Source organism: Lithobates pipiens, unplaced genomic scaffold, assembly GCF_037356315.1.
Source record: "Lithobates pipiens isolate NorthernLeopardFrog02 unplaced genomic scaffold, aLitPip1_a1.2 Scaffold_16, whole genome shotgun sequence".
Classification (NCBI taxonomy): Eukaryota; Metazoa; Chordata; class Amphibia; order Anura; family Ranidae; genus Lithobates; species Lithobates pipiens.
The window spans coordinates 322,987,047-323,010,329 of record NW_027507748.1 but is presented as its reverse complement, the minus strand read 5'-3'; the positions used below and the strand labels follow the sequence as shown (position 1 = coordinate 323,010,329).

Here is a 23,283-nt window from a genome sequence, read left to right as displayed (position 1 = left end):
TTGTAAAAAAGTGAATGAACCAGATGAATGCAATGTAGAGGCTAAGTAAATAGGAGTGTAATGACAGTGAGGACTGTGATTGGACTAGTGTATACAGAAGGGGGACTAGTGAAAGGTGAGTGAGTAAGAGTGAAGGTGAGTAGCCATGATGAAAGGTTACCACCAAGAAACCTGAATGTAAGGGGTGTGTGGAGACCAAAAAAGGTGAGTGACTTCTAAGTGTACAAAAAGTTACCTGCTAGATAGGAGGGAGAAAATAACGCCATGATCCAGGGTATGACATGGGATCTGGTGTGTGCGAGAGCCCCAAGTTACCTGGTCCAACCTGGGCAGTGACGAGGGGACGGGGGCCAATCACGCTGTCTGTGTCAATGGACAAAGCAACATGTCTTAGGAGCAAGCTTGCATGAGTGCCGCCATGGGAATCTGCTTTTGGGGTCCCCAGCAATAAATGAGGAGCCAGGAGTGGCAGTGGGGGACCCGAGTGGAGGATCGGGGCTGCTCTGAAGTTCTGTTGCACAGAGCAAGTATAGACATGTTTGGGGGAGCGGTGTGTAATTTTTATTTTTTTTACAACCACTTTAGATTATGACAGAGGAATATGGTCCAGTTTACTTGCACTCATGGTTTTGATGGTATATGAGCGTTTTCTTGAATGAAAAAATTAACTTTTAAAAAAAAAAATGGGACTCTCCCAGACCAGTACTACTGTAGTAACTCCAAACCAAAGTCATTTAGTGGCTGTTTAGTACAGGGCTTGACAGGAGGGATTCTTGCATCAACACTGTGTTGATGGGGGGGATAAAGCGAATTTAATTCCCTGGTTGCAGGAAAGAAATTTTGCTCTGTGTATGGCTGGCCTTGTGTGCAAGAACTGCACTGATGCTTAACCTACCACTTATCCATATAAAATGAATTATTCTTGGTCTAGGATTGTGGCACAATCAACTGCAAATAGAAGAATCCTTTTCACTTGTCTGTAAGTTGGTTGATAAAAAGATTTTACAGGTATAAAGCTATAAAACGCTGGCAAATGACCAACTGAAATACGCATGAGCAAAATGAACGTTCCTTCACGAAAGTTCTCTCAAATCTTATTGTGATGACCATCGTATAGTATTTTTTTTCTGCTATGGGAAATGAAAAAAATTCCTGCAGCCAGAGCTGGCTGTAGGGAACAAGCGAATTCAACATTTTGTGTATTGCAACCTTGTAATCACAACAGGGAATCCAGACAGATGGGTCTGGAAGTGTGACAAAAGTTATTTAAACATAAATGCAAGTTTTTATTGTTTCAAGCTAAGAGGTCAAAATACATTGCATAACTTCCACAGATGAAGGAAAAATGCTGTTTTTGCAGGAAAAATTCTTATACCATGATGGCACAAACGTCAAAAATCAAACAATTTTCATTTTTCTACGGATCTTTTTTTTCCTACTAGTCTATGGTCTGCTGCCTAACATTTTAAGTGATGGATCAACAATGCTGCTCCTACATAGGGCACAGTGATTGTTAAGACAGACTGCTTGGACTACAGAAATCCTTCTCCAAAACCTAAAGGGAATCATTTCTGTAGTTTAGCGTTTCTGAGCAGTTCTTATACTTGATATAACATTGCAGAGCACAGAACAGCCCTGGATTTCTGCTTCCACAGGGTTTTTTTTTTTTTTGCGTGTTTCGAACAGATACCGCAAAACTCTTCAGTTTATTCAACAGACCAAAAGGGAGAAAATTAGTTTACCTAATCTTCATGCACTGATTAACTGCAATCTGTTTTAATTTGAGTTGTGTACTATTTTAATTTTAGTAGCCATTCATGTGTTTAAATATAGCAGTATATAATTGGTACACCATCAGAAGTGTGTTGGGGTTATCCTTCACAGCCTGCCAACTTCTACTAGGGTAAAATGTATTTGACAGAATACAAATATGGCAGCTTTTAAAAATCAATTGCATTAATAATGCTTAGTTTGAATTTTAATGCAGTATATTAACTAGTATAATATTGTGAACTGTAAAGACAAAACCTTTGTATATGGGCAGAAAATGTGTAAAGTACATCTGTGCAACACACTTCCTTTATCTTATACCTTTAATTTTTTTATTTATTTTTTAAAGCCCTTTCAGTTACAGAAAAACACCTTCTGACCTTCCCCAAATGTGTTTAATTTTAACTTGCTCCTATCATGGGCAGGGGACACTTAACGATTTTGTGAATTGAATGTTGTCACCTCTGGCCAGTTTTTTTTTTTTTTTTTTTTTTTTTTTTAATACTAAATCCCTCCCACTCGACCCTAAAAAAAAAAAGAAAAAAAAAAATCTAGAAAATGTATTCAAAAACATACTTTCCTTTTTAGATACAAAAATCTAAGTAGACTTGCTTCAGATATACAGTGGATATAAAGTCTACCCACCCCTGTTAAAATGTCAGGTTTCCGTGATGTAAAAAGACAAAGATAAATCATTTCAAAACTTTTTTTCCTTTTTAACCACTTCAATACCAGCCACTCCCCCCTCCCCCCCCCCCCTTCCTGCCCAGTGCTGTTGCACTTTGAATGACATTTGTGCGCATGCAACACTATACCCATACTAAATTTTTATAATTTTCTACCAACAAATAGAGCTTTCTTTTGGTGGTATATGATCACTTCAGATTTTTTTTGATTTTTTTGCTCTATAATCTTAAAAATAGCGCCAATTTGGGAAAAAACAACTGGCCACTGCTAGGTGGCACTGGATTGGCAGCACTGATGAGGAGCTAATGACAGGCTTTACTAAGTGGCACTGATTGTCACTGACAGGCCTCAGTGATGGGGTACTGATCTGTACTTTCATGGGCACTGATGGGCTTTATAGAGGTGGACAGGCTGGCAGGTGATGGACATTGATTGGCAGCTGATGGACACCTTTTGATGTGGCTGTGCTGATAATCGATGTGCTGATTTATCAGCACAGACCCCCCACAACAGGTAGAGCTGCCGATTGGCTCTCTGTCGGCCTGAGCCGAGTAAAGCTGTTTACCGGCACTTCCTGGTTCATGCGACTGTCAGCTGTGATTGGTCATCACAGCTGATCATGTGGTATGAAGCCTCAGTCAGGCTTCATACCACGATCGGCGTTGCGATGTGTCAGACTGACACACAGCACCTCAGATTTTACTGCGGGCTTTCGCCGGCTCTGTTATCGTGATCACGTCAAATGATATCCGGTCAGGATAACTAAACCACTTTGCCGCCGTCATTTTGCTATATGGCAGGCGGCAAGTTGTTAATTTGACATATAAACTGTACAACTCTAAAAATAAACTAAAATAATGTGGTTGCATAAGTGTGCACACCCTCTAACTGGTACACACCTGCCATCATTTAGAGTGCCTCTGATTAACATATAAAGCTCACCTGTTCTAGTAAGTCTTTACTGACATTTTCTTAGTAGCATCCTACAGCAAAAGCCATGGTCCGCAGAGATCTTCAAAAGCATTAGAGGGATCATCTCATTGTTAAAGGTATCAGGAGAAGGGTCCAAATGAATGTCCAAGGCATTAGATATACCATGGAACACAGTGAAGACAGTCATCAGATGGAGAAAATAAGGCACAACAGTGACTTTACCAAGAACTGAACGTCCCTCCAAAATTGATGGAAAGATGAGAAGAAAACTGGTCAGGAAGGCTGCCATAAGGGCTACAGCAACTTCAACCACTTCAGCCCCGAAAGGATTTACCCCCTTCCTGACCAGGCCGTTTTTTGTGATACGGCATTGCGTCCATTTAACTGACAATTGCGTGGTCGTGTGACGTACCCAAGCAAAATGTTTTTTTTTTTTTTTTTTTTTTTTTCCCCCACAGAAATTTCTTTTGGAGTTTTTTAGCGGCAATTTAGAAAAAAAAAACACTATTGTACTTTCTGCTATAATTATCCCAAAAATTAAAACAAATTTCTTCACCAGTTAAGGCCGATATGTATTGTAATGCATATTTTTGGTAAAATAAAAAATCGCAATAAGCGTATATTGATTTGGTTTGTGCAGACGTTATAGCAGCTACTAAATAGGGGATAGATTTATGGCCTCTTATTATTTTTATTGGTAATAGCGGTGATCTGCGATTTTTATCGGGATTGATACTTTGCGGTGGACAAATCGGACACTTGACACTTTTTTGGGGACCAGTGACATTTTATACAGCAATCAGTGCTATAAATAGCGACTGATTACTGTATAAATGTCACTGGCAAGGAAGGGGTTAACACTAGGGGATAATTAAGGGGTTAAATGTGTAACCTAGGTCTGTTCTAACTGGGGGGGGGGGAATATGGCTGACTAGAGGAGGAGAGATGGTACTTGGTAGGAACACACAATCTCTCTCCCCTGACATAACTCGGATTTGTGTGTTTACACACCCAGATCCTGGTTCTCGCTCTCACAAGTGCCCGGTGGTCATCACGCCTGCCGGGCAATCGTATCGGCTCCCAGGCACACACTGCAGGTGTGTCTGCTACAGCGTCCTAAAGAGCCAACGTACAGCTATGCTGGCTCCTGCAGAAGTGCGTAACTGCCGCTGTATAACTGCGGCAGTTGGTCAGGAAGGGGTTAAGCCTGGGTTCACACTAGTGCAATATCAGCGATCGTATGTGATTTGCCCCCGCAACGCATGTGCTCTCTGAGCAATGCGAGTCATTCATTTGTATGGCTGAACTCTCATTGGATTCGCACAGAAAGTAGTGCCGAGACTTGTTTTTCCCTGCGATCTAATTCCTGTGCGAGTTCAGTTTGCACTGCAATCTGAACTAAACTGGGGGTGTTATTAGATTTCTTTTTAATGACACCTGCAGCGGTTCGCATAGTGTGAACCCAGGGTGAAGGATCTGCAGCAATATTTGGCAAGTACTGGTTGTGTGGTACAAGTGACAGCAATCTCCTGTATTCTTAATATGTCTGGGCTATGGGGTAGAGTGGCAGGACAGAATATTTCCTTGCCAAGAAAAACCACCAAGCCCGGGTAATTTTTTGCAAAAACACATCTGAAGTCTCCCAAAAGCATGTGGGAAAATGTGTTTTGGTCTGATGAAACCAAGCTTGAACTTTTTTGGCTGTAATTCCAAAAGATATGTTTGGTGCAAAAACACTGCACATCACCTAAAGAACACCATACCCACTATGAAGCATGGTGATGGCAGCATCATGCTTTGAGGCTGTTTTTCTTCAACTGGAAAAGGGGCCTTAGTCAAGGTAGAGGGAATTATGAACAGTTCCAAATATCAGTCAATATTGGCACAAAACCTTCACGCTTCTGCTAGAAAGCTGAACATGAAGAGGAACTTCATCTCTTTACATGACAACAACCAAAAGCCTACATCCAAATCAACAAAGGAATGGCTTCACCAGAAGAAGATGGGCAAATATTGCCAAGTCAAGATGTGCCATGTTGATGCTCAAAAAGACCGAGTGCTGTAATAAAACCAAAAGGCGCATCAACAAAGTATTTCAGGGTGTGCACACTTATGCAACCGTTTTATTTTTACTTCCCTTGTTGTTCAACTGCTTTGTAGGGTTTATAGCTCACATTGAAGAGGGAAAAGTTCTGAAATGTTTATCTTTTTGTTTTCATATTTTTATTTATTTTTTTACATCACAGAAGCCTGACATTTTAACAGGTGTTTGCAGTTTTTTTTTATATCCACTGTACATAATGCAATTGTAACCCCTTTTTGCTTTTAGTTGCAAGTCTGTAAAGACTGAAAAGCATACAGTGGGGATCGAAAGTTTGGGCACCCCAGGCAAAAATGTTTATTAATGTGCATAATGAAGCCAAGGAAAGATGGAAAAATCTCCAAATGGCATCAAATTACAGATTAGACATTCTTAAAATGTCAAAAATTTTGATTTTATTTCCATCATTTACACTTTAAAAATTACAGAAAACAAAAAATGGTGTCTGCAAAAGTTTGGGCACCCTGCATAGTTAATATCTTGTACTGCCCCCTTTGGCAAGTATCACAGCTTGTAAATGCTTTTTGTAGCCAGCCAATTCTTATTTGAGGTATCTTTCTTCCTTACAAGGATGTTCTTTGAGGTTCTTTGAGATTTCTGGGCTGTCTGTCACGCACTGCTCTTTTAAGGTCTAGCCATAGATTTTCAATAATGTTGAGGTCAGGAGATTGTGAAAGCCATGGCAAAACCTTCAGTTTACGCCTCTTGATGTAATCCCCCGTGGATTTTGAGGTGTGTTTAGGATCATTATCCATTTGTAGAAGCCATCCTCTCTTTAACTTGAGCTTTTTCACAGATGGCATCAAGTTACCATCCAAAATTTGCTGAAATTTTATTGAATCCATTTTTCCTTCTACTCGTGAAATGTTCCCTGTGCCACTGGCTGCAATACAACCCCAAAGCATGATTGATCCACCCCCATGCTTAACAGTTGGACAGAGGTTCTTTTCATTAAATTCTGTGCCCTTTCTTCTCCAAACGTACCTTTGCTCATTCCGGCCAAAAAGTTATATTTTAACCTCATCGGTCCACTGAACTTGTTTACAAAATGCCTCAGGCTTGTCTATATGTTCATTTGCAAAGTTCAAACGCAGATTTTTGTGGTGAGGACATAGAAGAGGTTTTCTTCTGATGACTCTTCCATGAAGACCATATTTGTACAAGTATCTCTTTATAGTGGAATAGTGTACCACAACTCCAGTGTCTGCCAGATCTTTCTGGAGGGATCATGCAGTCAAACGTGGGGTTTGAATTGCTTTTCTCACAATCCTGCGAGTTGTTCTGTCTGATATTTTTCTTGGTCTTCCAGATCTTGCTTTAACTTCCACTGTTCCTGATAACTGCCATTTCTTAATTACATTCCCAACAAAGGATATTGACATCTGAAAACGCTTTGCTATCTTCTTATAGCCTTCTTCAGCTTTGTGAGCGTCAACTATTTTCAGTTTTCTAGACAACTGCTTAGAAGAACCCATGGTGCTGATTGTTGGCGCAAGGTCAGATGAGTCTGGCCATTTAAAACCTTTGAGATTGACATCACCTGATCTTCCCAGACGAAGATTGAGAACAATCCATGACACTGGCAGGTCCTGGCTTTGCAAAGGGGGCAGTGCATGCTATAAATTCTGCAGGGTGCCCAAACTTTTGCAGGCGCCATTTTTTTGTTTTCTGTAATTTTGAAAGTGTAAATGATGGAAATAAAATCTAACTTTTTTTTGACATATTATAAGAATGTCTAATCTTTGTAATTTGATGCCATTTGGAGATTTTTCCATCTTTCCTTGGCTTCGTTATGCACATTAATACACATTTTTACCTGGGGTGCCCAAACTTTTGATCCCCACTGTATTTCATCAACGTTGGTTCACATGTTCTCTTATACCTCTTATGCAACTTATATTTCCCGTACATGACTGTTTATCTTTTAGCCAGTCTAGTTTGGTACTTGGGAAAAGTCAAACTTCTCAGCCCTTTTATTTTTTTTTTATTTTTTTTCCCCTTGGTAAGTTGGGAAACCTAAATATCATTTAAAATAAGGCTTCATGTACACGGGATGTTGTTCAACCTATCCTGAACAATTTAACTTGACAGCTAGAAACCGGCATCTAAAAAGGCAGTTTAGCCATGTTTACATGCCACGTTTAGTCGCATTTCATTGTGTTTAGGTCTAGAAGCGTTTGAAAAAAAAAAAAAAAAAAATAAATAAGTTTTTTCTTTTTCAAACGCTTCTAGACCTAAACACAATGAAATGCGACTAAACGTGGCATGTAAACATGGCTAAACTGCCTTTTTAGATGCCGGTTTCTAGCTGTCAAGTTAAATTGTTCAGGATAGGTTGAACAACATCCCGTGTACATGAAGCCTTATTTTAAATGATATTTGGGTTTCCCAACTTACCAAGGGGAAAAAAAAAAAAAGGGCTGAGAAGTTTGACTTTTCCCAAGTACCAAACTAGACTGGCTAAAAGATGAACAGTCATGTACGGGAAAAATGCATGCGAACGAAACGTGGCTGAATGCGTTTAGCCATGTTTGAAATGCCTCTAAACAGCTTCTGAACGCATTTTTTTTGGGGTTCCAAGAAAAGCCTCTAAACACAACTGCCTAGAAATGACTCTGTGTAAATGTACTGATAAGGTAACCTAGAGGAGAGTTCAGGCACAGTTTAAAAAAAAAAAATTTAAAAAAATGTTCCGCTGCTCCTGAGACCCCTTTCACACTGGGGCGTTTTTCAGGCGCTTTAGCGTTAAAAAAAAGAGCCTGTAAAGCGCTTGAAAGAAGCCTCATCTGCTGTCCCGATGTGAAAGCCCGAGTGCTTTAAGAGCCCTTTCACAATGTCAGCGCCCGAAAAATGCTCGTAAAGCGCCACCAGCGTTTTTCGAGCATTATTGGGGCGCTTTTAACCCCTGCTAGTCGCCAAATAAAGGGTTAAAAGCGCCCACAAAACGCTGCTGCCAATAGTGTTTTTCAGGCGCTTCCCATTGATTTCAATGGGAAGGGGCACTTTAGGAGCGTTGTATTCACCGCTCCAAAAGCGCTGCATAGAAGCTGCTTGCAGGACATTTTTTGATGCCCTGCCAGCGCAGCGCCTCAGTGTGAAAGCACTCGGGCTTTTACATTGGGATTGCAGTTGCGGCTTCTTTCAGGTGCTTTTTTTAACGCTAAAGCGCATGAAAAAACGCCCCAGTGTGAAAGGGGTCTAAAGGAAACTTAAGCCTCACGTACACTGCTGCTGGCAAACTGACATAATGAAGGCATACCTATGGCATTTCAAATACAGTTGGTTTACTTTCAAGCACCAAAAAAAGTATGCTCATTAAGTCTAGGGGTTGAGGAATTGCCTTTAATCAGAAAATCAGACATGCACACTTAAATCACCTTAAAGTGGAAGTAAACCCATGGATTTAAACAGTTAAAAAAAAAAAAAAAAAAAAAGGGCATGCCGGGAATGCTAACTGCACATTAAAGCAGGACTGTCAAAAATACTTACATTTGTTCCAACAGTGTGACACCCATGAGGTCCAGTGCTTGCTTCTAGCCTTTGGCTTGATTGGCCAGGGATATTGCACATACTCTTGGACTGCATTGAGGGACACAGGCCCTGCTTCTGTGCTTTGTAAATGGCCTTAGTACAACAAAATTGAAGCATGTTGGGTTAAAGAGGATTGAGGACAGCAGTATACAGAATTATTTGAAATCTCAACTCACTCCAAGAAATGGTTTTCTGTGTGTCCTGTTCAACCAGAATCTTGGTGTGCTGTGCAGCGTTATGCAGCATATCTGCTTTTTTTCTCACAGTTCAGCACATGAATGGATGTATTCCTAATTACTATGCAAGCAGAATAAAAATAAATCGTATTAATCTTCTAAAAAGGAGGAGGAAGTGAGGACACAGAATGTGGTGTGACTATGCACAGAACAAAAAGCTCACGTACTGATGTCAACGTAGATGAACTGAAACGTGAAACACTTTGTTAAATTGTGTCTGCACGTCAAATCTGCATTTTCTGTTTTGCGCTTTGCTACAACTAATGATTATTTTCATAATCTATTAATCGGCCAATTTATTGTTTAGATTAATTGGTTAATAACCTTAAAAGTGTGGTGTATAATTTAGATAAAGCAGAGGTCCACCAAATATTTTTTTTTTTTTTTTTTTTTAAGTCAGCAGCTACAAATACTGCAGCTGTTGACTTTTAAAATAAGAACACTCACCTGTCCAGGGCGCCCAGCGATGTCGGTACCCGAGGCCAAATCGGTCCTCTGATGCTGCCGCTGCCATCTTTGGTAAGGGAATTGGGAAGTGAAGCTTTGTGGCTTCACTTCCTGGTTCCTTACTGCGCATGCGCGAGTCACGCTGCTCAATCCAAATGGTCCCTGCTGTCTCTTGGACCCGTGTGTCTTCTAGCAGACAGCCGGGGGGTACGGGAAGTGGCATAGGCCATCGCCATCACCGCGGTGATCTATGCCTGGAAGTGGGTGCAAATACCTGTATTGTACTCGGAATCAATCTGTGGATAGTATAGGAAAGATGCGAGAGCCTACGATGGAAAAGGCAAAAGGAAGGCAGACTTTATGGAGCCTGACTCCTACAAACACAGGATGACACTTACAGGTATCTGCACCCCCCTCCCCCTGAAAGGTGCCAAATGTGACACCGGAGGGGGGGTTCCGACCTCTGCTTTTTAGGCTGCATTCACACCTGAGCGTAGCGTTTTCAAGCGGTTTTGCGGCGTTTTTTACCGCGATTTGCAGCGTTTTTCACCGCGATTCTCTGCGTTTTTTTTAACCCCGTTTTGCCGCGAATTTGTGCAGGGCAAAAGGTCACCAATGTTAAAAGAAGAAAAACGCCCAAATCAGCCCGATTCACGCGACAAAAAAGGGCCCGGAACTTGTTTGAGCTTCAGGCGTAGGGCTTCAGGCAACTTGGAGTGGAGATGTGAACCATCTTCATTGAGAAGAATGGATTTTTTCCCCTCCAGAGTTTTGTAGCTTCAGGTGTCAAGCTACAAAACGCTCAGGTGTGAATGTGGTCTCAATATGTAAAGTTAAAAAAAAATGTTTTATTCTTAAATCTCTATATGCGGTGGTAAATATAAATAACCAACTATATGGTTGGGGAGTAAAATCTTTAACCACTGGGCACTTAAACACCCTTAATAACCAGACCAATTTTCAGCTTTTGGTGCTCTCACATTTTGAATGACAATTACTCAAACATGCAACACTGTACCCATATGAAATTTTTGGCCTTTTTTTCACACAAATAGAGCTTTCTTTTGGTGGTATTTAATCACCTCTCGGTTTTTTTATTTTTTGTGCTATAAAAGAAAAAAGACCGAAAATTCTGTTATAAAAATGAATGTTTCTTCGTTTGTTATAAAATCTAGCAGATTAGTAATTTTTCTTCATAAATTTTGGCCAAAATTTATACCACTGCATATCTTTGGTAAAAATAAAGCCCCATACACACTATCAGATTTTCTGAAGATTTTTTCCTTCAGATTTACCAAAACCATATAATATGAGGTCAAACCTTAAGAGTTCCAATTTGTCTGCAATCAGGCCGGCCCTTGTACTACATGGTCTTGGTAAATCTGAAGACAAAAATCTGTACAAAATCTGATGGTGTGTATGGGGCTTAAGTACAAATTGGTGGATATTATTTGGTCTTTGTGAAAGTTATAGAGTCCACAAGCTATGGTGCCAATATCTGAAAATTGATCACACCTGAAGTACTGACGGCCTATCTCAATTCTTGAGACCCTAACATGCCAGAAAAGTACAAATACCCCCCAAATGAGCCCTTTTTGGAAAGAAGACTTTCAAAGATATTTAGTAAGAGGCATGATGAGTTTTTTGAAGTTGTCATTTTTTCCCACAATTCTTTGCAAAATCAAGATTTTTTTTTTTTCCACAAAATTGTCATATCAGTTTATTTCTCACACACAGCATATGCATACCACAAATTACACCCCAAAACACATTCTGCTATTACTCCCGAGTACAGCGATACCACATGTGTGAGATTTTTACACAGCGTGGCCGCATACAGAGGCCCAAAATGCAGGGAGTGCCATCAGGCGTTCTGGAGCACCCAGGACAATTCTGACATTTCTCTCCTACATGTAAAAATCATAATTTATTTGCTAGAAAATTACATAGAACCCCAAAACATATATATATATATATTTTTTTTTTAGTAAAGACCCTAGAGGATACAATGGTGGTCGTTGCAAATTTTTATCTCACGAGGTATTTGCGCAGCAATTTTTCGAATGCGTTTTTCTGGGGGAAAAAAACAGTAAGGTTAGCCCAATTTTTGCATAAAGTGAAAGATGAAGTTATGCCGAGTAAATAGATACCTAACATGTCACTCTTCAAAATTGCACACGCTCGTGGAATGGCGCCAAACGTCGCTACTTAAAAATCCCCATAGGCGACGCTTTTTTTCTGGTTATATGTTTTGAGTTACAGAGGAGGTCTAGGGCTAGAATTATTGCTCTCGCTCTAACGTTCACGGCGATACCTCATGTGTGGTTTGAACACCGTTTTCATATGTGGGCGGGGCTTACGTATGCGTTCGCTTCTGCATGCGAGCACATGGGGACAGGGGTGCTTTAATTTTTCTTTTTTTTTTTTTTATTGTTCATTTTATGTTATTTTAGTTTGACATTTTTTTCCCAAAAAATATTTGATCACTTTTATTCTTATTACAAGGAATGTAAACATCCCTTGTAATAGGAATATGGGATGACAGGTCCTCTTTACAGTGAGATATGGGGTCAATAAGACCCTGCATGTCACCTCTAAGCTGGGAAGCCTGAAATAAAAATAAAAAATAAATAAAAAGATTCTGGCTTTGATCGTATTGGCGAGTTGGCAGAAGCACCTGAGGGCGGCATCTATGGCTGGGTATTGCAGAGTATTGCCAGGGTATTGAGGGGTTAAATTCGGTGAGCAGCGATGTGGGCACTGCAGATGCAGCCCACAGCACCGAACGGTACAGAGGGGAGGAAGGAACCGGCGTCATAACATGAAGCCGGTTTGTTTACAAGTGATCACTCCGTCATTTGACGGAGCGATCACGTGGTAAACGGCCGCGATGATCCACGTGACCAGCATAAGGCTCGGTATACACCTATGTGGTTTGCTTTTGATCTGTTTCTGCAGTGCTTTTTGCTGTGCGTTTTTTTTTTTTTTTTTTTTTTGCACACGTGATTTTGCTGTGATTTTACACACACACATATACATATACATATATATATATATATATATATATAATATATATATTTGCTTTTTTTTTTGGGCAATTTGTTGTTGGGCAGATTAACCACTTAAGGACCGCCTCACGCCGATGTACGTCAGCAGAATGGCACGGCTGGACACAAGCACGTATCTGTGGGTCGGGTTTGCGCCGGCGCGCTCCCGACCAGGTCCTGAGCTCCGTGACCAGGGCCGCGGAACCAGCGGACCCAATCGACGCTGGTGTCCCGCGATCAGGTCACAGAGCTGAAGAACTCCCCGTGCTTCCTACTGTGGCTGTCACCGATTGTCTGTTCCCTGATATAGGGAAAGACGATCAGTGGCGTCACATGCCAGGCCACAGGCGCCTACAATAAAAAGAACACATAACGTCCTACATAACCCCTACACTGCCCCCTAGTGGTTATCTCCTTCACTGCCAGTGTCATTTACACAGGAATCCGTGCATTTAAATAGCACTGATTGCTGTCTAAATGACAATGGTCCCAAAAATGTCCGATGTGTCCGCCATAATGTCGCAGTCACAATACAAATCGCTGAGCGCCACCATTACTAGTAAATGCTATAAAACTATCCCCTATTTTGTGAACGCTATAACTTTTGCGCAAACCAATCAATAATCGCTAATTGCAATTTGTATTTTTATTTTTACCAAAAATATGTAGAATACGTATCGGCCTAAACTGAGAATTTTTTTTTATATATATATTCTTTGAGGATATTTATTATAGCAAAAAAGAAAAAATATTGCATTTTTTTCAAAATTGTCGGTCTATTTTTGTTTATAGCGCAAAAAATAAAAACCACAGAGGTGATCAAATACCACCAAAAGAAAGCTCTATTTGTGGGAAAAAAGACGCCAATTTTGTTTGGGAGCCACGTCACACGACCGCTCAATTGTCAGTTAAAGCGATGCAGTGCTGAATCGCAAAAAAGGGGCTTGGTCCTTTTGGCTGCAAATTGGTCCGGGGCTTAAGTGGAAAAGAAATTGCTGCAAAAACGCATTTCTGCTGCCTCTCCATATTAATATACTGAAGTATATTGAACCAAAAAAGTACTGTTTTGCATTGAAAAGTCATTGACCCTTTCCAAATACGCAGCAGCTGAAAAAAGCATAGATTTGAATATTTAATAAGCTGTAGTGCGTTTCTACAAAAAGCACCAAAAAACATAGGTGTGAACCAGGCATAAGACATTTAGTAACATAATGGGGCTAAAGAAAAAAAAATTGCCCTTTTATAGTACAAAGAGCAAATAATCGCTACTGTAAGGGGTTCATTTTTTTACTGTGCAACAGTGACTGTAAAACAGTAGTGATTATTTGATCTTTGTACTCCTAAAGGGCTAATTTTAGTTTTTTTTAACTCCATTATGTTACTGGCCGATTGATTATGAAAACGGTAATCGATAAATTTCATAATCGATTAGTTGACGATTAAACGATTAGTTGTTTCAGCCCTAGTGCGTATGTGTGTATATAATATAATAAAAAAAAAATGTGTGTGTGTATACACACATATATGTATGTGTGTGTGTGTGTGTGTGTGTGTGTGTGTATATATATATATATATATATATATATATATATATATATATATATTATAATATGTGTGTGTATATACCCACCCCCCATGTGTATATTTAATCCCCCCATGTGGTGATTTTTTTTTTTTTTTAGGCGTCAGGTTGTCTTAAATGAGACATGCAGGACCTAACCTGACCTGAATGTATCCCTTTCCGGCTATGCTAGCCAGGGACATGGAGAGGCTGACTCAGAAAGTATACACGCAGCTTTCCCGGTCACCAAGAAGGGCAGGATAGCGTCTGTGTGCAGATGGGCAGGCGGCACCCGTAATACATGGCGGCACGTACTGGTACCGGGGGTGTGTGGCAGCAACTGGGAGTCTGACGGTCAGGAACTTCACAGCCAGCTGATCTCTATGTAGTTGGATACATTTCAGGGTTTTGCTAAATTGGTCGCATTAAATAACTGAATTATGTACTGAAAAGAAAAAAAAGCTGATGGCATTATTTATTTTTAGGTCCTCCACCGACCAACCTTTTCCAGCCTCCGCGGCGTCCTGGCTTAGGAACATTAGGAAAACCAATAAGGCTCCTGGCCAACCACTTCCAGGTGCAGATACCGAAAATTGATGTTTACCATTATGATGTGGACATTAAACCTGAGAAAAGGCCCAGAAGAGTCAACAGGTGAGCAAAGTATTTCTGACAGCAGTATAAGGTTTCTAAAATTGTTTAGATGCATGATCTGTCCAACAATTTCCTTTGTTTTTTAGAGAGGTGGTTGACACGATGGTGCGACATTTCAAAATGCAGATATTTGGAGACCGCCAGCCTGGATATGATGGAAAGAGAAATATGTACACTGCACATCCACTGCCAATTGGGAGGGACAGGGTAAGTTTGTTTATGCTCTTTGCCACTGCCTTCTGTACTGCTGCTCTTTATGGTTTTCTTTTCCCCTTATGGTTTCATTAAATGGTATTGAGTGCTAAAGCCAAACCTATAATGTTCTTGCTGGGTAACCTAATCTGTCTGAAAAATTTATGAATTTTTTATATTTTATTTTTTCAGGCCTCAATCTTCTATTAAACACCATGTCCTATAAGGGGAAAAAAACGAAGGAACAAAAGTCAAATGCATGCTGCTAGTTCCTATGAGTTATTTTGAAATGTAATGTACAATTCATGATTACGTTTAAGGGCTGATTCATACAATGTGCTGTGACGGAAAGTTTAGTGCAATGTAAAAATGTCTGTCACCGCAAAGACACAATATATAATGGGTTCCTGTGTGTCCTGTTCACTTTTTTTTTTTTTTAACCAGTGTCTGCAAGGTGGATGGCACGATTTGTTTGAGCTCTCTGAGCTTCAGGTCTATAGTCCCACAAATGGTTACAAAATGAATCAAGGGATTGACTTATCGGATCCGTTTGACACAGGCTTTTATGCTTCGATAAATGGTACCGGAGCCTCGCAAAGACTCAAGATCCTGCAAGGTTTTGCCTCTAATGTGGCCTCTGGGCGCTGGACCATGTGGAGTGCTGTACAGGTCCAAGGAAATGGACCCTAAACATGAAAGGGTACCCAGTCCTTGAAGGTCCAAGTGACAGGAACCCACCATGAAGGGTGAAGATTGGGCCCTTCGTTTCTAAGTGGCCCTGCGCCTGGACGGGTAAGTGAAACCCCTTTATTTTATTATTGTGGGTTGTCCCAGTGATTGTAACAATCAGTCAAGCTAGCTAAAAGCTGGACACCTGTGTGTGGTGACCGTACGGGGACGTTTTGGGCTAGCTTTGGGTGCTTGCAAAGTGTACCTTTTTTGCTTGTGTCTGGATGTTTTTTTTTTTACCTGTATTATGGTACACAATGGTTCGCCATTTCACCTTGGTTCGTCATGGCGCACATACGTTGGCAAGAGTGCCACCGGGCTCGGCAGTTTGGCAGGCATGGCGCATGTGGCTGTGCCGCACATGCGCTGTAACCTTTATCTGGGAGCATGAAGATTTGCGTTGTACGTGATTATTCATACCAGTTTGCCAGGACATGTGTGCATGCGCGTGCACAGAACGCTCCAGCGCACACCCTGCTTATTTTAAGCTGTGTAGGTCAAGCATGTGGTGCTTCCAGAAAGCCGCTGTGGGACACAGAGCAGGCTCTGAACAGACACTTGTAGTGGTTCATTTTTCCTTACCCGGGTCACGTGAGTCACCAGGTGTTGCTTGGCAGGCTAAAGGTGCTTAGAAGGATTGTTGCATAGGGGCTTGGTGTGCCAGCCCTATTAAAGGGCCTCCCTTCTGAGGTGTTTTTAATACTACACCCAAGTACTTTGTTTGTGACTGCTGTCTTCCAAAAAGAGGAGCGGGACTAACGCCACAGGGAAGGGCGCACCTATGTCGTCAGTAGTTCCTGATGAACCTAGTCATATCCCTAGTGTTGTATCCCCTGAAGGACCAGAGGCTTCCGGGCAATCTGAGCCGCTGTGCCTATCTGGTATTGTGCCTACAGTCAGGGCCGCTGATGGTAATCATGGGGCCCCCTTCAGCTCCACCCCTGGTCCCGCCCCTGGTCCCTCCTTTAGCCCTACCCCTGGCCCCTCCATAATGCCATTGGCAGCATGGATGGCACTGTCTGCAGCACATTACAGCATGGGTGGCACTGTCTGCAGCACATTACGGCGTTGGTGTCATGGGTGGCAGTTTACCTGCGGACAGTGCCACCCATGCCGCCAATGCCATATTGTGCAGCAGACCGTGACACCCATGCCGCCATTGGGCTTATGGGTTGGCGTTATTTATGACTCTGATCGGTCATGGCTGGAGGATTTTTATTTTTTATTTTTTTACATTTATTACTTATCTGTTCAGGTACAACAGTGCCAGTTGTGCTGGCCTATCAGCAGCCCTGCCTACAGTCAATGCTGCTGCTTCACCCTTTATCACGAAGGCTGAACTGTCCTCAGCCCTAGCCGGGTTAGAGCACAGGATTGCTGGCATGATTGCCTCCATCCCGCAGGGTGGCGTGACAGATTCCCCCCTCCCCCCCTCCTTGGAGTTTCCTACTCTGGAGCAGAAATGGGTTGAGGATGGGGAGGAACTTAAAGTTCAAGATTCGGTGGAGTGCCCGGCAGATGAGTCTGCTTCTGAGCAGTCTGCACAAGAAGATATCCAGTCGATGTCTCAATGTCTGCCTCAGTCGCAGAGGCTTTTGATCCTGACTCTGACCGAAATTGCCTCTTGCAGAGGTGACTGAGCCCCCCTTGTCCTGTTTGGGATCTCTGAGGGCTCTCCGGGTCGCTCAGACTTTCCCTTTATGCCCCCTGTTGGAACAGGCAGTGTACACTGATTGGGAACATTCTAACAGGACTTTTGTTCCTCCTAAGAAGTTTTCCCTTTTTTTTATATCCCATGGATGAAAAGTTTGTTAAAAAATGGAGCATGCCAGCCATAGATGCAGCAGTCTCTTCCTTAAAAAAGAACTTTAATTGTCCGATAGATAATGCACAGGGCTTGAAAGACCCCTTTGACAAGAAATTGGCGTTATTATTGAAGCCTTCCTTTTCTTTGGCCAGTTCAGCTATTCAGCCAGCTGTTGCAGCAGTTGGTATTTGCCAGTCCGCAAAGGATCGGGTTAAACGGCCTGATAGGTCTAACCAGGAGGCTGATCTGCCTGAATGTAAGACAGATATTTTTCCAGCGCTGTCTTTTGCTGTTGATGCTTTAAAGGATTCAATACAGCAGGTTTCTTATCTGGCTCTCTTGTCTGTACATATGCACAGACTTTTATGTATTAAAGAAATGGTGTTGCGCTATTCTAAGGGAGAGCAGAAAATTATACAATAGTGACAAGATAGATTGAACAAAGTAATGTAATATTTTTCAGCAAAAGATGGTAATAAAGATGCAATTGGAGAAACTGGTTGCTACAACCAGCAGTACCTGGTAAAGTGTAACAAATTTGGTATCTCAGTATAAAGAAAAAATATAATACTAAAAAATAAAGTTGAGATAATATTCAGTAGGGCAACAAACTCTCTTGTAATCAAGTATTGGATATCGTGCAAAAATAGCTAATTAGTACCTTCACCTTTCAATTACAGGTGTAACGTGACATCAAAACAGATCAAAGTGCAGAAGAACATCTGTGCAAAAATGCAAATATAAACAAATATATAGTGTATATACAATAAGTGCAAAATCTGCAATATAGTGCAAAGTGAATAATATCACTATATGGTTAACAATATATACCGTATTTATCGGCATATAACACGCTCTTTCCCCCCCCCCCCTTAAATCAGGGGGAAATGGGGGATGCATGTTATACGCCAATCCCCCACTGTTTCTAAGCCTTTTTGCCGTTCTCGGCAGCTTCTGGGTATTTTTGCCCGCACTCTGCCATTCTCGGCTATCTTCGGCCATTCTCGGCTATTTTCTGCCACACTCGGCGGCTTGCCAAAAGCCGCCGAGTGTGGCAGAAAATAGCCGAGAATGGCCGAAGATAGCCAGGACCGGCCATGTGCGGCCGAAAATCCCCGGAAGTCGCTGAGAACTACCGAGCGCCACCGAGATACACAGGACATCTGCTCTGTATCTCTGAGGTGCCATTTTTAAATGGCAAACACACAGACAAGGCTGCAAATGACACTGACGAGGCTAAATGCAAGGCTGCAAATGACGCTGACGAGGCTAAATGCAAGGCTGCAAATGACATGGACAAGGCTGCATTGATGGGCATTTAAATCTAAGTTTTTTTTTTTCCTTAAACTTCCCTCCTAAACTTGTGGTGCATGTTATACACTGGCGCATGTTATACGCCGATAAATACGGTAGTCAATAGTATATATACAGTACGCCAGAAGGTGTACAGATAGGAATTGTTCTTTTTTGCACGGTATCACTATGTGCTCAGTGAAGCTAGCCTGTGCAAAGCAATGCAAAGAAACGTGCAAAAAACATATATTTATATAACGCAATCAATAGTAAACTGGGTCTGGTCTATGCAAATACTGCAATGTGCAAACTAAATGCAATTGACACAAGAAGAGTAGTCTATTTTTTCAGAAGATCCTCTATGCATGAATCGGCATATACATGTGCTAATTTCAACCATGCATAAGGTATGTCCAATGTGCAAATATTCCAAAGTGCAAGTGCTTCACTGTACAAATATTTAGATGTACAGAAATTCCAAATGTGCAAACATCCAAGTGTTTCTCCCCTTCGTGCAAATGCACACTGATAAGTAGTGGCCCCTTACCTTGCAGTAAAGAGGAAACCGCATATATAGAAACACTGGCTGTATCAGCTTCTTCTCCCCATATACCTGGATCTAAGTGGATATTTATATATCTGGACCCCAGTGGATTCTTTTTTTCTCTTTCGTCTTTGTGTCTCAGTAGAAGCAGGATTAAATGAAGAGGGGCAGTACCATATAGTGTAGTAATTTTTAACGCAATCAGTGTATTTATTAAGATAATATACAGGGTACTCACATAAACGAATAAAAACAACACTTATCTCCTACGAGCGGCGAGCTCGTTTGCTTACGTCAATATGAAGCGCCTATCCCGTCCCTACGCGTGATGTCACAATCACGTGACTTCATCAGGGGATGCTGGGAGGGCGCACAGAAGGTCTTTATATAGTCTGCAATAATAGAACTAAACGGTGGCCATTTTCTTGTAGCTTCCCATGTTAATCATATGGTGGCCATTTTCCGGAAGTCCACGAATGCGGCCATTTTCTTGGTCATCAAAACTAATGTGATTAGCAATATGGCATGATTGTAGGCATGGCCAACTTAATGGTTATCTATTGTTTTACGGAAGGAGGGCCGTATCCCAGGCGCAGCCATTTTGTAGGTTACATATACATATCTAGTATTAGCGATATCCATGTCTAATTATAGAATGTGAAAATTTGATACTGCGAATGGGAGTTTAATTTAAAAGGGAATAAGTGTAAAGACTAGATACACATAAGGAATGTAACACAAAAAGAATATAAAAAATTAAAATTACATAGTTAATAGTCCAGTGCATCCTGGTTATAAGAAATACAATAGGTACTCATAAGTTTGAGTGGAAGGGATAAAACTCCATACTGATGTATACATCACATCACTGTATGAATTCAAAACATAGCATGATAGAGGTCTCATATACCAAGTAGGTAGCACAAAAAATAAAAATGATATATAAAGCTACAGGTCCTTAAAAATCGCTAAGAAAACAATTAAAGCGGAGGTCCACCCTAAAGTGGACCTTCCGCTCATCGGAACCCTCCCCCCCCCCTCCGGCGCCACAATTGGCACCTTTCAGGGGGGAGGGGGGTGCAGATACCTTTACAGTACAGGTATCTGCACCCACTTCCGGGATAGATCTCTGCGGAAAGGGGCGTAGATTACGCCCCTTTCCGCAAGTGCCCGCCCCTTTCCGCAAGTGCCCCGCTGCCTGCTGGGAAACGCACAGATCCCAGAGGCAGCGGGGACCGTCCTTATTGCGCAGCGCGACTCGCGCATGCGCAGTAGGTAACCGGGAAATGATTCCCATACCCAAGATGGCGGCAGCAGCACCCAAGAGACGATCTAGAGATCGGCTTCGGGTGCCGACATCGCGGGCGCGCTGGACAGGTAAGTGTCACTATTTTAAAAGTCAGCAGCTGCAGTATTTGTAGCTCCCGCTTTAAGATCAAATTCAATATTCTTACCCCTGGGCGAAAAAGGTGTCTAGTGTAAAAATCCATTTGGACTCTAGTTTTCTGAGGGTCCTCACCTTGTGTCCCCCTCGCCAATGTTTGATATATATATATATATAATTTTTTTTTTTTTTTTTTTTTTCAAAAAAGCTGCGCTATAATGATTCAAATCAATGTGTGAAACAAATGAATAAATCAAAAAAAAAAATGAATCCAAAAATACAGACAAAGGAATCCTATATATAAATGTTCAAATATTAGTCCATTTCCCAGTCAACAGTAATTCTGCTTATCTCCACCGTGTTTTATCACACCGCACCAATGAAAAGAAGTGTCATCAGAGTTGCAGAGAGGCTTTCCACCACCAACAATACTGACGCTTACCATCTCAGAGATCAAATGTCGCCACCATTAAATCACTCCCTCTGAACATGGACTGCATGGAGGATGTATCTCTTTAAGCGCTCTGTTCAAGTGGATGGTATGTTCCTACGGCCACACCGCTCATTGCCCAGCACATGCATAAACAAGAGGAATCGCCATAGTGTGATATAGTCGAAAATTTTAATAAAATAAAGACTTGCACTTACATCAAATATAAAAAGGATTTGTTTTCAATAAAAAGATTGGCCGGCTTCATACAACGCTGCCCGTCGCTTCCGGGTTCAGCATAGATCGCGGTGACGTCAGCACGCCGCTCCTCCCTACGCCGATTCGTTAGAGATAACGTCTTCCAGGGGCACGTGCCCCTGTATGAAGCCGGCCGGCAAATCTTTTTATTGAAAACGAATCCTTTTTATATTTGATGTAAGTGCAAGTCTTTTTATTTTATTAAAATTTTCGACTATATCACACTATAGCGATTCCTCTTGTTTATGCATGTGCTGGGCAATGAGCGGTGTGGCCGTAGTAACATACCATCCACTTTTACAGAGCGCTTAAACATACATCCTCCATGAAGTCCATGTTCAGAGGGAGTGATTTAATAGTGGCGACATTTGATTTCTGAGATGGTAAGCGTCAGTATTGTTGGTGGTGGAAAGCCTTTCTCTGCAACTCTGATGACACTTCTTTTCATTGGTGCGGTGTGATAAAACACGGTGGAGATGATAAGCAGAATTACTGTTGACTGGGAAATGGACTAATATTTGAACATTTATATATAGATTCCTTTGTCTGTATTTTTGGATTCATTTTTTTTTATTTATTAATTCATTTGTTTCACACATTGATTTGAATCATTATAGCGCAGCTTTTTTGGAAAAATTGGTATTTGTAATTGTGGGTATCTCACTCTTAAGTTGCTGCTGCCTTTATTGTATTTATTATATATATTCACTAATTTTTGTGACATAATTTTTTTTTCACTTTAAAAAATTATTTTTCTGTATCTGTATTTAGGAATAGCGCTGTATTATATGGGTTTTATAATGTTTGGTATATGGTTCTATTCCCCAAAATTTATGGTCGGTGGGGGTCTTTATTATGGTACAATAGGAAGTGTTTAGACACGCTGTGTTTATCATATCCTTTAAGGATATTTTGAACATGTTCTTTAATGTGCACTTTTAAGGGTCGTTTGGTGCGTCTGACATACTGTAGGCCACAACTACATTCTAGGGCGTAAACTGCTCCTTCCGTGTTGCAGCAAATAAAATCTTTAATCTCGTATGTATCTCCTGTACTTTTGGATGCAAGATGTAATTTCTTTTTGTTTGGGCGGTTAGTTTTTGTACACGCAAAGCATCTTTTACATGGATAGAAACCTTTTCCAGTAAAAAACGTGAAAGGTTACTTCGGGAGATCCAGTACGCTCTTTACTACCTTATCACAAATGGTCGGTGCTCTTTTGTATATAAATCTCGAATGAACATGGGAAGCTATAAGAAAATGGGTGCCGTTTAGTTAGAATATTGCAGGCTATATAAAGACCTTCTGTGCGCCCTCCCAGCATGCCCTGATGAAGCCGCGTGAAGGGACAGGATAGGCGCTTCATACTGACGTAGGCAAACAAGCTCACCGCTAGTAGGAGATAAGTGTTGTTTTTTTGTTTATGTGAGTACCCTGTATATTATCTTAATAAATACGCTGATTGCTTTAAAAATTACTACACTATATGGTACCCCCTTCTTTTCTTTTTTTTTTTTTTTTCCACAAATTTTTTTTATTGAGGTAAAGAAGTCATACAGAGAAATACAAACAATGGAGTAAGTATAGCATCAGAATATACATGGCACAATAAGGCATGAATGCGTAGATAAATAGTTAATAGATCAACAGCTTACTCCAGAATTTAACCAATTTCCAAC

At 41.2% G+C, this 23,283-nt stretch overlaps 1 protein-coding gene across 1 annotated transcript in view; it reads left to right on the top strand.

Moving 5' to 3' along the window:
* Positions 1–23,283, top strand: part of LOC143982742 (protein argonaute-4) — a 145,082-nt gene that overhangs the window by 19,169 nt on the left and 102,630 nt on the right. The window contains exons 2-3 of the mRNA XM_077481722.1: positions 14,799–14,967; positions 15,054–15,174. Of these exons, the coding sequence (XP_077337848.1) occupies positions 14,799–14,967; positions 15,054–15,174 (290 nt within the window). The remainder of the gene's footprint in view (positions 1–14,798; positions 14,968–15,053; positions 15,175–23,283) is intronic.